Genomic DNA, 13489 nt, shown 5'->3' on the forward strand with positions numbered 1-13489 from the left:
ATCTTTAAAACTGTTATTTATATACAAAGTAATTTATATTTATTATTATTGGGGGCTTTTAATAAGTATTCAAATGTAGGTATCTGACTTTAGAGTTTCTAAAAGTTTGTTTTTAATTTTTTCACTCTCATAACCTATTTTCTATTGAATTTTTTGTTGATAATTTTATATTTATTAATTGTATCCATTTCATTGTGATTCTGGACCACGGTTATACCTAAAAAGAGAAGTATGGAATTTTTTTTCTTGTACTTCAGTCATTAATAAAAATATATATTATAATGCAGAGTGTTTACTTTCTCAGGCACGTATTGCAATTCTGCTAGTGCTTGCTTTGTTGCTTCTGATGGCAAAAATCTGAGACTCTACCAAGCTGTAGTAGATGCAAGGAAATTATTGGATGAACTGTCAGATCCAGAATCTTCAGTAAGTATTTCCTAATCTTTATTAATATATCTAAGCTAAGAAGCCATTCTCTTTTGTCTAGGACTTTCATTTGTTAGTAGGTGTTCAGGGAGTAACCATCTGTTCTGGGCTCTCTGTAACTAGTTTGTTTTTCCTTAATTTGTGTTTCAAGGTAAATGAGGCAAAATTACCATCTAATGATGCCTTCACTGCTGTGGCCCAGATTCAATCCCTGATCGAGGAACTAGAATCCCTGTAGTCCAGAAAAAAAATTACAGTTTATACAGCACACATCAATTTTACATTTAAAGAAATAAATATGAATTTTTTTCCTAAAATAAATTTTTTTCTTGACATTTTTCACTCTCTCATTTGGTTCCGTTAATTTTTCTTTGTTCAAGAAAGGTTTTAAGAGAGCTTCACCAAGCTTTATGTTTAGGTTGGGAAAATTTGAACTTTTCTTAGCTTGAGTCATTATTTTAAAAAGTCCTGTGGTTAGAATATGTTATCAGTGGGTGGCAGTATCTCATTCCACTCGTTCTGTATTTCAGCTGGAAGTCATGTATGTTAGTTAATACTCAGATTTGAATGGTGGATTTTCCATTTAGCTATGAAAACATGGCTTTTTATAAAATAACTGTTCTAATAAAAATGCTCCAAATATTGAAAATCAGTGACTGTTTTTGAATGCCTGTCATGTGTTCCTAGATGTATAGGGACTATAGTATCTGCCTTTAAGGAGATTTAAATTTAGTTTAGGAGATAAATTATTAAAATTTTAAATAACAGTTTAAGACAGAAGAAGTGTCTGAAGGTGATATATAATGAATTGGCAAACACTATTTCATAATTCGGAGAAGGCGATGGCACCCCACTCCAGTACTCTTGCCTGGAAAATCCCATGGATGGAAGAGCCTGGTAGGCTGCAGTCCACGGGGTCGCGAAGAGTCGGACACGACTGAGCGACTTCACTTTGACTTTTCACTTTCATGCATTGGAGAAGGAAATGGCAACCCACTCCAGTGTTCTTGCCTGGAGAATCCCAGGGATGGGGGAGCCCCGTGGGCTGCTGTCTATGTGGTCGCATAGAGTCGGACACGACTGAAGCGACTTAGCAGCAGCAGCAGCATTTCATAATTCAAGAGGTGAGAGAGATCAGATTAGGGTAGCCATAGAAGTTTTTATTACGGACAGTATTTGAGTTCATTTTTGATATAGAAAGATAGATCCTTAGTCTTTGTTGAGTGAGAGGATGGCCTGAAAGTGGATATAGGAAAGTACATGTTTAAGTAAGTCTTGTTCCAAAAACAGTGATAATTGGATTGGAGTCACAAGGTTGACATAGAGAAAGTCTAGAAAAGTAGCATCTTAAAATTATGTAGGTGGAAGATTTGAAGTTCCCCTAGTCTAACTAGCTGTCTGATGCTTTGTTTCTCTCTACCATATTCCTGCCAGCTTGTCTCCCGACTTCTGAGGAGGAAAACTCCACTCTAAATGCAGCACATTCAGTCTTTGAATTACCATCACAGTTATATTGAAATTAAATTTGTAACCCTTAAAATCTACTTGTTAGCTGTAGTTTCATTTAGAATAAGTCTAATGTTTCTTATGGGCTTCTCAGGTGGCTCAGTGGGAAAGAATCCGCCTGCCAGTGCAGGAGACATGGGGTCAATCCCTTGATCAAGAAGATCCCCTGGAGAAGGAAATGACAACCCACTCCAGTATTCCTGCCTGGGAAATCCCACGGACAGAGGAGCCTGGTGGGCTACAGTCCATGGGATCTCAAAAGAGTTGGGCATGACTGAGTGACTAAACAACAACATTTCTTACATGAGAGATCACCTCAGACACCTGTCTTGTAATCCCCAAATTTGTTCCCTCAAGCCAGACCTGCTGCTCCTCTGCCCATAAATTTATCTAACTGCTTTGTATTTGACCCTGGTTACTGTTCTGAGCAACTTTTGGTTTGTTTATACACTGGAAATTGTAGGATCTCTAGAATATAACGGTATTATGCCCTCTCTCAGTAGATTATGTCTTGTCAGTCATGCCACATTCTTTGTATGTAATTAACTCATATTGAGCTTTCAATTAAATGTCAGTCTTTTTTTTTTTTTTTGCCAGCAAGCCATCTTATATTTGTGCATTTGAATTTGGGACTCAAATATAGACTTACTTCCCTATTGCGTTTCACTCAGTAGTAGAGGTGTTTAGCATCTTTTTGAATCCAGATTCCGTTATTTGTGTTACTTCCGTATGACTTACATCATCAGCCTGTTCGATGAATGTTGTTCTGCGTTTTCATCTAAGTCAATTAGACGAAATTCAGATGTAATTTCTGAATTTTATTACAGAAATGTTAAATGTACTGGGCTGAAGAAAGGACCTAGCAGTATACATTTGAAATCTTTCTCCATTTTTTATTGTCTAGAATATTTCTTCAGCTTGTCCCAAGTATTTGCATGAGTCAGCTTGTCATGCAAATAAAATGCACCCTGTCTGCCAAATCTCTTGTAGTCAAAAAAGGAAGTCAGATTTGTATGAGATAGTTTTAATGTATAGTAGATTGTGTGTACCCTGATGTCTTTTGATGACTAAAATGGACTAAATAGACATCAGACTCTTTATTCCAGCTTACAGAAGTATGCTCTTTTCCTTTTTGAAAATTATAACATTTGTCTGCTTCTTGTCTTTTGGCTGTGGCAATCCCCATAATTTCTGAGAATATACTCTATGGTTCATTCTTCTCATTGGCAAAATGTATCAATAACCTGGGCATTATTTTTCCAAGAAAATAGAAATTTCATTTAGAGCAGATGAATACGTTCTTGGAATTTTAAAATTTATCTTGGTCTTCTGCTCCAGTGTGGTTACAAATGTACTTTTTTCTTAAACCTTCCATTTTAATTTTTTTAAAGTTAAAATGTAATATTTATTCACTGTAGAAAATTTTTGACCCTTTCTACTTTCATAAGCTAAATTCTTGAACAGAAGACTCTAGAGACAGGACTTCCCTGGTGTTCCAGTGGTTAAGAATCCACCTGCCAATTCAGGGGACATGGGTTCAATCCCTGGTCTAGGAAGATCCCATGTGCCCTGGGGCAACTAAGCTGGTGTGCCACAGCTACCAAAACCCCACACTCTAGAGGCTGTGCTCTGCAACAAGAGGAACCCCTGAGTGCTGCAGGCAAAATTAAAAAACAAAAAGAACACATTCCAACGTTGTGAAAAAAATCTACTTATCTAATTTTCTCTATATGTACTTTTTTTTTTTTTTCCATGTAAAGTAACATATTCTTAAGTCCTAAGAATTAGAATGTAGGCATCTTTTGGGGCCATTATTCTGACTACTACAGCACACTAATTTCATGTTCAAAATGAAGATATGAAAAATTAACTGAAATGCTTTAGATTTTGAATTGCTCACTGGAGAAAAATAATGTTATGTGGATAATCTTTTTTACGAAAACCAGCCACTGACTTGGTTTTTAAATATTTTGATAATTTAAGTCTTATAGAAATTTCATCTGAAATAGTTTTAAGTGACATGCAGTGTCAGTAATTTGTAATATAAAGTCAGCATTGTATTTGGATTTTCTAGAACCAATTCACAAATTTTGCTTAGTGTAGTCTTACCCATACTAAAAGTGGACTTGGGAACTTAAAAAAAAAATCCAGTCACAATGTTGCAAAAAGAAGTTTTGGTAAGCTGAAGTTAAATTATTTTTGGTAAAAATAAATTTAAAATGATTTTGTGAGTTTCAATATACTACCTTTCATTTTTTAATGTTTTTCAACCACTTTAATGTTCTGAAAAAAATTAACCTTAAAAAAAAGTATGAAAACATGTCTGTGTAATTTTACTTTTGTCTTAGGCTCCAATATGGTTCATCAAGACACTGTTGGATCCTGTATTAAAACATTTGCTACTTTTTATTCATTATTATTTACTGTATTAATTTTTATTTAAAAATATTGCATTAAGAATTTATTTATCTTGATTTTTGAGCTTTTGATGACCCCTTAAAATTGAAGGTGACATTGAGTGGGATCCTGTAGTGTTGAACAAGGCATTCAGTATGTTTGTTCGTTATAGTGCTGGCAGATAGATATTCCTGCAAGGGGATCTCAACCATGGCTATATGTTGGATGCAGCTGAAGAGCTTGTAAAATGCCTGATGGTCAGATTGTACCCAAGAACCAATAAGTCAGTATCTACAAGTGGGACCTAAGCACCAGAGATTATTCAGTGTGCTGAGAACCGTTGTTCATAGTTGAACCGTAGTTCAAGGCTGAGAACCATTGATCTGCAACAGTACTTCTTAAACTTCAGCATGCCCGTGAATCATCTGGAGAGCTTATTAAAATAAACATGTATTAGCTTTGGAGTCTAAGAGACTGCATTTGTAAAAAGCTGCTGCTCCAGTGACCACACTTTTAAGGAGCAAAGATTCATGGTGTGTTAGAGAAATTCCGGTGTTCTAACCTCACTAATTGTAGGTCACAGTTGAGTCCAGCTTTCAAATGGACAAACCCAGCAGACTGTTGGCAGCACTTCCAGGTGTCTTAACTAACATTTAAAATCCTGAATCTTGGGTGAATGTACCCATAACAATAAATTCATCCCTTCCCAAGCACTTATTTTGTTTTTGTCTGATAACCCTAGAATCTGTTCCCATGCATGCCCTCTGGAGTTCTGCTGATATAAATTGGAAAGATCCTACAATTGCAGTGTATATTGCTACTTTCCCATAGCTAACCTTGTACTTACACCCTGGGCTAAGCTGGGATCTTACTACTCTGAGTGTTCTGAAGGCAGTAAGAGTGGAGGTAGTACTGAGGAGAATGGGCATCTCCATGAGAAGTAATTGCTTCAGGTGAAGTTACTGAAAGGTTTCTGTGCAAGAGAGGGCTGCTTGGAAGGAGAAAGAAGGAAGACTGCGTTTTATTTATTTATTTTATTTTTTAGCAGAAAGATTTTGTGGTTTGGGGATCCAGAGTTAGACTTCCTCTGTTTACACATCTCCATCCCAAGTCACAGAGTCCCACTTCTTCTCATCATTTGCCCCTATTGTTGAGGGCAAGTACAAGCCCTAGCAAGATTGTACTTTTAAATAGCATTGTAGATCTGCAGCCATCCACATAGGCACAGGGTCATGTCCTCAGCCAGGTCTGTGTTGGACCATTAAGGTTGCTAAATAAAGACATGTTCAAAGAACTAGATGTCTTGAAATTGTATACTGCTTGTGTAATGGTGGCTCAGATGGTAAAGCGTCTGCCTGCAATGTGGGAGATCTGGGTTCGATCCTTGGGTTGGGAAGATCTCCTGGAGAAGGAAACGGCAACCCACTCCAGTACTCTTGCCTGGAGAATCCCATGGATGGAGGAACCTGGTAGGCTACAGTCCATGGGGTCGCAAAGAGTCGGACATGACTGGGTGACTTCACTTTCATTTTTACTTTATGTAATCACTGTAGGTTTTTCTGCTTATTTAATTTTAAATATGAGAGTGAGTATAAAAAGTTGAAATATTTCTTTGAATTTGTGAATTGCCATTGTAAATCAGTGAATATTTAGAAGAGCCTTAAATATCCAAGATGCTGTGTCATACTGACAGTAGATTCATATATTGTTGACTATGAACCTTCTCTTTCTTTCTTTTTTTAACAGAAACTTATTGGAGAAGTGTTTAATATTGTGAGCCAACAGTCAACTGCTCGACCTGGCTGTATTATTGAACTTGATGCAATAACCAACCAAGTAAAAACGTGTTTGTGAATTGGTGATATTAACTTGCTTTATCCCAGAGTGCTTTACGGGTGTATGATACACAGTTGAACCTCGAATGTGGGAATTAGAGGCACTGACCCTTCTCACTATAGAAAATTCACTTATAACTTAACAGTCGGCTCTCCACGTCCTCAGTTCTGCATCTGTATATCCAACTAGCTGCAGATCATGTAGTACTGTAATATTTACTATTGAAAAAATTCCACCGAAGTGGACGTATGTCATTCTTACATGTTGTTCAGAGGTCAACTGTATTTCATTCAGAGAATAATTCTGTTGTTTGATACTAAATATACCCAACTTCTTTTGATTTCTGTAGTCAAAATTTACAATGCTTTATGTACAGTCCAGCTGCACAGAGGCTCAGTTTGTGGTTTTTCTCTTTTTATTGTTACTTACTTCAGCTCAGTAGATGCCTTTGGAGTGTTTGGCTTGTTAGGCTGAGTATTATATATTTTTTATGAGATCCATTAAAATGAAGATAGAAGTAGGATCAAAGCATACATTTATTCTCTAATCATAGATCTTTGATGTGGGCGCTGTTCTTCCCTAGTTGACTTAGGAAAGAAGGAGAATGCTTTTGTCTATGGGGAGTTTGTAAACCCCATCATAGCCCTCAGGATATTTGTTTCTTCAGGGCAGGGTCATGTTTATGGACTGAAGGGGATAGAGTAGTATATTCATTCCAGATATGAAAAAAGGTTACTTTGTTGAGGAAGTTGCCAACAATTTTCAAACAAGGAAATGAAGAAAGAGCTGACCATATTTAAAAACAAATACATAATTAGGTCATTATTTTTTCATAGTCCCTTGCACATTATGTCAGGCAAAATTTCCACCACTGTAGAGAAATGATCACATCAGCTCTTGGCAACAGAAATGTGGCTGCCAGACTCAAGTTACTAATTTCAGGAAACCCTTAACCTATAATTTCCTTTTTTTACTCCATAGGGATATGGGAGAAGAGTGTATTAGCTTCATTCCCGTGAATGTCTTAATTTTTAGTGAACTGGCTGTTAAAATTCATTTCCCCAGCGTACCCCCTTCTCTACTCTTCACTCTGGTATATTATTACAGACCTTTTTCACTTAGCATTTCGATTTTTACTTCATTCTTATTGAAGATTTTTTTTCCCTTTCCATTTGTGGCTATCTTTATCACAAGGGCTGGTAAACTGCCAAGCACTGACAAATGACTTACGCTTATAAATTACAAACTTTAAAACTCATTCTACATTTGTTTCCAGTGTGCTGTATTATTTCTGTATACATAAAGGTGTCACCCTTCCCTTTTCTCACATTTGGGCAGCCCTGGTGGCTCAGTAGTAAAGAAGCTGCCTTCTAGTCAGTCCCTGGATTGGGAAGATCCCCTGGAGAAGGAAATGGCAACCTACTTACTCATGGACAGAGGCGCCTGGCAGAGTACAGTCCATGGGGTTGCAGAAGGTTGGATACAACTTAGCGACTACACAACAACAGCAACATTCTTCTTCCTTGGAGGAGATGACTGTTTATACTTTGACTGTGAAGGGATTTTTTTTTAGTTTTTCTATATAGAGAGACATAAAAATACTTTATAATTTTCATTAAAAATTTGTTGGTCAATCTGATCAATAGTCCTTTAATTTCCTTCTACTATGAAAGGAGGCTGATTTGCTTTATACCCTAAGATTGTAGCCCATCCATTGCGTGCCAGGATTATCACAGTTGCTTCTCTTCCTTGAAATCCATGGGACAGCTGTCTAATTAATTGTCTTGACTTACTTCCACAATAAGTTTGTGTTTGGATTTAGCCTTTCTTTGAATTTCAGTTCACTTTTGTGATTCTAAGTAGCTGTTTGTGATCATCTGTACTCTTCTTCTCTGTGTGGTCCCACATGATTATGTAACATCAGCTGATTATGATGTTTCATCCATTCTTTTAGAAATCCTCCTTACTTAAATGTAGATACATTTTTTCACAGATGTGTCATTCCCACTGGCTGTTATGGGATCCTTCATAATTCCTACTAGACAGATTTTTTGGAAGTACTTTGTGGAATTTTCTGGGTTTTCTTTTTCTGGTTCTCAAGTGGAATAAGAAAAAGGAACCTGCAGTAGTGTGCTTAATATGGTCTGCATGGCCTTCTCCATCTGGTCTTGAAACCTGTTTTTTTTTTTTTTTTTAATTTTTTTTTGCAGTATTTTTTTTCCGAGATGCAAACCTGTTGATTTGTTTTTATTAGTTTCACAGTTCTGCTATTGACTATAGAATATTTGAAAGTAATTTATCTAATGATTTTTTTCTCTTGTTTTTCCCACTATATTTTGTTATTCTATAAAGAATAGAAATTGTTGGATTTATTTCTACATTAGGGTTCTTGGAGAGGTAGTGTAAGATATGGAATTGCAAAGATAAAACTTTACTTTTTTTCATATTTGTAGTGTGGCTCAAATACACAGTTGCTTCATGTGTTTCAAGAAGACTTCATTAGAGGATATAAACCACATAAGGAAGATATGGAAAAAAAGGAAACAGAAATATTTTTTCAACCATCCCAAGGTATTTTTAAAAATAGTCTTGAGTTTGATACCTTAATCTTAAAAAAACTCTAAACTTTCACTGAGTGTAGATCTTTTATCACAAGTCATCAGTCTCATGATTTTTGACAAATACACCAGTTCTGTGATTATGTTTTTTTCTGGGTAAAGAACATATGTGGGTAAAAATTGGATATATTTATTTTTTAATTAAACTTTTTGGGATGTAACTGATTAATAATGTTGTGATAGTTTCAGGTGGACAGCAGAGGGACTCAGCCATACATATACGTGTACCCATTCTCCCCCAACCTCCCTAAAAATTATATTTTGAAAGATACTTTCACTGGTGACATAGCCTTTTGCCAATAAATGTTATTTATGGAATCTAGTTTAATTGTTTAAAAATTTAACCTTGATTGTTCAACACTACAGTTAAATTATTTTGATTGGTAGTAGGTATCCCTGTGGTATCTTAAGGAAGCCAATTAATTGTAGTATAAGTATACTAAAGATTATTGATGACTGTAGAAGGAAGATACTATGTTGTATGGTATATATACCAGGAAACTCAGATACTCTGAGCATTAAAGGTACTGTCTCATAGATTTCCTTTCTGAAGGGTTGTATTACTTTCTTCTTGAGAGAAAGTAGTTCTCTTAAGGCCATTCAGGGGTAGGATGGGGAGGGAGGTTTGAGAGGGAGGGGACATATGTATATCTATGGCTGATTCATGTTGATGTATGGCAAACACCATCACAATATTGTAAAGAAATTAACCTCCAATTAAAAATAAAATGTAAAAATGTAAACCATATGCTGTTTAGTTTAAACTTTTATTATTTAGCTTAAAATATTCCTTTTAGAGGTTACAACTTTGTAATTATAGAACTTTCATGTTCTATTTGAAAGTGAAATTTGAAAATAGAACATACTGAGTAGAATACTTTCTGTTTGAAGACAGGAAAGATATGTCCTACTTTTAAGAATTCATTTTCTGTGATGAATAGTTTTTAATTTTCAAAGAGTTTCCAGATATTTTATCTGGTTATAGCTTGTAAGTATTAGAAGGTCATGAGTATAGCTTTTATCACAGAATTATGTACAGACTTTTAAGGAAGACATTTCTACTGAATTTGTATGGTTAATTTGATTTCCTTTAGTGGAAAATCAGAGTGAGTTCCTGTACTCTTTGAGGCTAGCTCAAACATCTTCTCAAACATCAGCATGAATCAGCCATAGGCATATATATGTCTCCTTTAGTTTTTGTAGTTCCCTCAATATTCTTGATTTTCTAGCTGTTTTCTTAAGGGACTTGACATGTGTGCTTCTCCTCTTCCCTTACCCTGCTGCATGGTATACACTGTTAAGTGTTTTGTTTTTGGCTGTGCTAGGCCTTTGTTGCTGCGTGGGCTTTTCTCTAGTTGTGGCAAGTGGGGGCTGTTCTCTAGTGGTACACGGGCTTCTCATTGTGGTGGCCGATCTTGTTGCGGAGCACAGGCTTTAGTAGCTGCAGCTCACGGGCTCAGTGGTTACAGTTCCCGGGCTCTAGAGCACCGGCTCAGTAGTTGTGGTGCATAGGCTTAGTTGCCCCATGGCATGTGGGTTCTTCCCAGATCAGGGATGAAACCCGTGTCTCTTGCATTGGCAGACAGATTCTTTACCACCGAGCCACCAGGGAAGCCCAGCATTGTTGGTTCTTAATTTGTTTGGATCCATATCCATATAGAGTCCACACATAATGTTTCATTTCTAGGAGTCTTTTAAGCTAAAGCAATCCCCCTTTATACTCTTATCATGCCACTAATTTGTTTTAGAGAAAGTTATTTTATAGCAGTTTTTCTGACCAGTTACTTGTGGATGTCATTTAAAATTTTTCCTATGAAGTGCAAATGAGCTCTTATGTCCATCACAGAAGGACATAAGAAAGAACAGAATGTTAGGATGTCTCATTTTTAGTGATGCTAGGATTCAGAAAATTCACCTGGTGGCGCCAGTGTAAAATATGCCAGCAATCTATTATCTCATGGTTTCTTCCACTGATATTGTTGCTTTTCAGTCAATTATTTCATTAAGGATTGTTCAAGTATGATTTTCTAGTTTTATTAATTCTCATTTATTTATTAGCTGGAAAGCATTTGTAAGGAAAAGCTTTTCCTTATCCACGAGAGCTTTTTGGCTGTCTTGAAATAGAGTTCTTTTTAGAAAAGTCAGAGTAAGTGCTGAGTTCTTTCTCTTTAATTGATTTCAAAGGAGTTTGTTCCCAGGTTCCTGCTGGTGGTTATGGATGAATGTTGTTGTCTTTCTTTTTACTTTGTGTGTCATTATGAACCCATTTTAGAAAAACTCTTTATTGAATAATATGCATACAAAGATATATCAATCATTAATTTTTATATACTTAACATATTTCAGTGAGTACAATCATAATTTTAATGTTCACATTGTCCTATATTAGACTGGTAAAGATACTTTGAATTGGTCCTGAGTCCTTTTGACACAACCCTATTAGTTTTGATAATTTGCTTTCTTTCAGGCACAGCAAGATATACCAGCCTTCTCTTGTAAATAGCCTTTGCAAGAATGGAGTCACCCCCCGCCCCCAAATTGTTCCTTCCCATGGAGCATGGTATTCAGAGGCCACAATTTGCGTTTTAGCAGTGCTCCTTCCCAATGAGTTGCCATTATGAGTTTTCATTTTTTTCTATTCTTTCTTTTCATTGAATGAAATATTCTTTAAATTCTGTGGTGCTTTACAGTTTTCAAAAGTCTCACGCCCATAACTTCATATAATGTACAGGTTTACATTTTTAAAGAAAGTTTTTGCTGTCCTTTGTAGATCTCATTATCCTATATGAAAAATGTAATTGTCAACAGGAAAAACTATGTTCACAAATAATCTTTTCATAAAATGTAAAATTTCTAAAAAGTCTCTTCGGTACCACCACGATCAACCCTCCATCCATGACTGTTAATTTTTTTTTAATGCTATCTTACATATAGAAAAAGCAGAATATATGTTTACTTCATTCTTTGCATTTAATTTCCAGTTTTCCATTTAAGGAGTTGGTGCCCCACTTACTTCCAGGGGCATCCAGTGAGGCTGACTTGCTCCTGGGCTTTTCTCCCTCTCTTGCTTTGCTTTCTCTCTCTCTCTCCCTTTCATTTCTTCCTTTCGGTCCTTCTTGTCCTTCCTTTCCTCATTTATTGTTAAGTGCCCTCTCATTTTTGGTATTTTTATGAATGTGTTTTAATAAATTGTGTTCATTTTTATTCTTTGTTGCTCAGATGGTCCCATCTTTGATCAGTAGGCATCCATTCATGTTGGCTTTTGTACTTAATGACATAGCCCCATTAGTCTTTGATAGCCACTTAACTTTCAGCACAAAAGATATAAAACTTTATAAACATCTTTTCTTCCTTTTCCTTCCAGTTTCTATACATACCAAGAGATTTTGTTTAAACAAATGTCTTTCTCTTAACCCTATAGAAACATGTGAACGTGTGAAGTCACTCAGTCGTCTCCGACTCTTTGTGGCCCCATGGACTGTAGCCTACCAGGCTCCTCTGTCCATGAGATTTTCCAGGCAAGGGTACTGGAGTGGGTTGCCTATAGAAACATGTTAACTTAAATATTTCTTTTCCTTTAACAATAGGATATCGGCCACCACCATTTTCAGAAAAGTTCTTTCTAGTAGTAATTGAAAAGGACAGCAATAATTGCTCTATTCTCCACATGTGGCACCTTCATCTTAAATCCATACAGGCATGTTTAGGTAAGTAATTATATAACAATTTTATGTAGAGATAATGTGAGATAAATTCATTTTTACTGGACATGCTTTAGGTTGGTTAAAATGATGATCCAGTGAACTGTAAATTGAATTGCTGAGTTGAAGTATGTATATGCCAAACTTTTAATTATAGGGCCATAAATTGCTAATTTGAAACAGGTTAATCTAAAAACAAACCAAATGGGTTCAGTGAGACATATTAAATTAATAAATTTGATTGATTTTTAATTAGTATGTACTAAAGGTCTGTTATGACTCTGTTCTAGATACCATGTCTCTATAAGTCAGTTTTGCCTGTGAAATTAATATTATAATTTTTTGTTGGTTAATACACACTGTCATCTGATGCTGTGCATATTTGCTATAACATATCTAAAAGAAGCAGATTTTCTATTTAGAAAAATGTGATTCTGAAGTTCAAAAGGGTGGAACTGATTTTGTGGAATATTAGGAAATGCAGCAGTGATTAAAAAAAAATTTCAGCCACACTTTTGCCATTCATGTTCATATTGATGTTTTTTCAAACCAGAAGATGTGTAATATGAAGTACAGAAATTGATTATGAATCTTTCTTTTTAAAACAAACTTTGACTTCCTGAGAGAGAATTTAAATGAATAATTGCATGGTTAGCCTTATCAAACTGAATCTGCCTTAAATTGGTTAATCCAAAATTTTTGAGAGTTTTGAAAATTGATGATTATATAATTTTAATGATTTTATACATACTAAACATTACAGAAAAATACTAGTGTGTATGTTTTTTGTTCCCTTGGTAATCAACATCATCATGTAACTATGTAAATAGCAGTTCTAACTGGGCCCTGAACTGGCATTGAAAAAGTCAAATGATGCAGTAGAACCTTTACCCATGCCTGGTTGAGCCTAATCCTCTTGTGGTAGGAGGAATCCCCAAATCTTTTCAAAGCCTTTGGAGTTAATTCTTGGCATAATGTGTTGTTTCACAGAAATGCAGGAGTAGA

At 35.7% G+C, this 13489-nt stretch overlaps 1 protein-coding gene across 7 annotated transcripts in view; it reads left to right on the plus strand.

Moving 5' to 3' along the window:
- Positions 1 to 13489, plus strand: part of DMXL2 (Dmx like 2) — a 166861-nt gene that overhangs the window by 95085 nt on the left and 58287 nt on the right. For all 7 annotated transcript variants that reach the window (XR_003036856.2, XM_059890857.1, XM_024998035.2 and 4 more), the window contains 4 exons: positions 305 to 426; positions 6076 to 6165; positions 8619 to 8736; positions 12371 to 12490. Coding sequence is in view for 6 of the 7 variants with exons in the window: in XM_059890857.1 (XP_059746840.1) it covers positions 305 to 426; positions 6076 to 6165; positions 8619 to 8736; positions 12371 to 12490 (450 nt within the window). In the remaining variant the exon portion in view is untranslated. The remainder of the gene's footprint in view (positions 1 to 304; positions 427 to 6075; positions 6166 to 8618; positions 8737 to 12370; positions 12491 to 13489) is intronic.

Source organism: Bos taurus, chromosome 10 (assembly GCF_002263795.3).
Source record: "Bos taurus isolate L1 Dominette 01449 registration number 42190680 breed Hereford chromosome 10, ARS-UCD2.0, whole genome shotgun sequence".
Lineage (NCBI taxonomy): Eukaryota > Metazoa > Chordata > Mammalia > Artiodactyla > Bovidae > Bos > Bos taurus.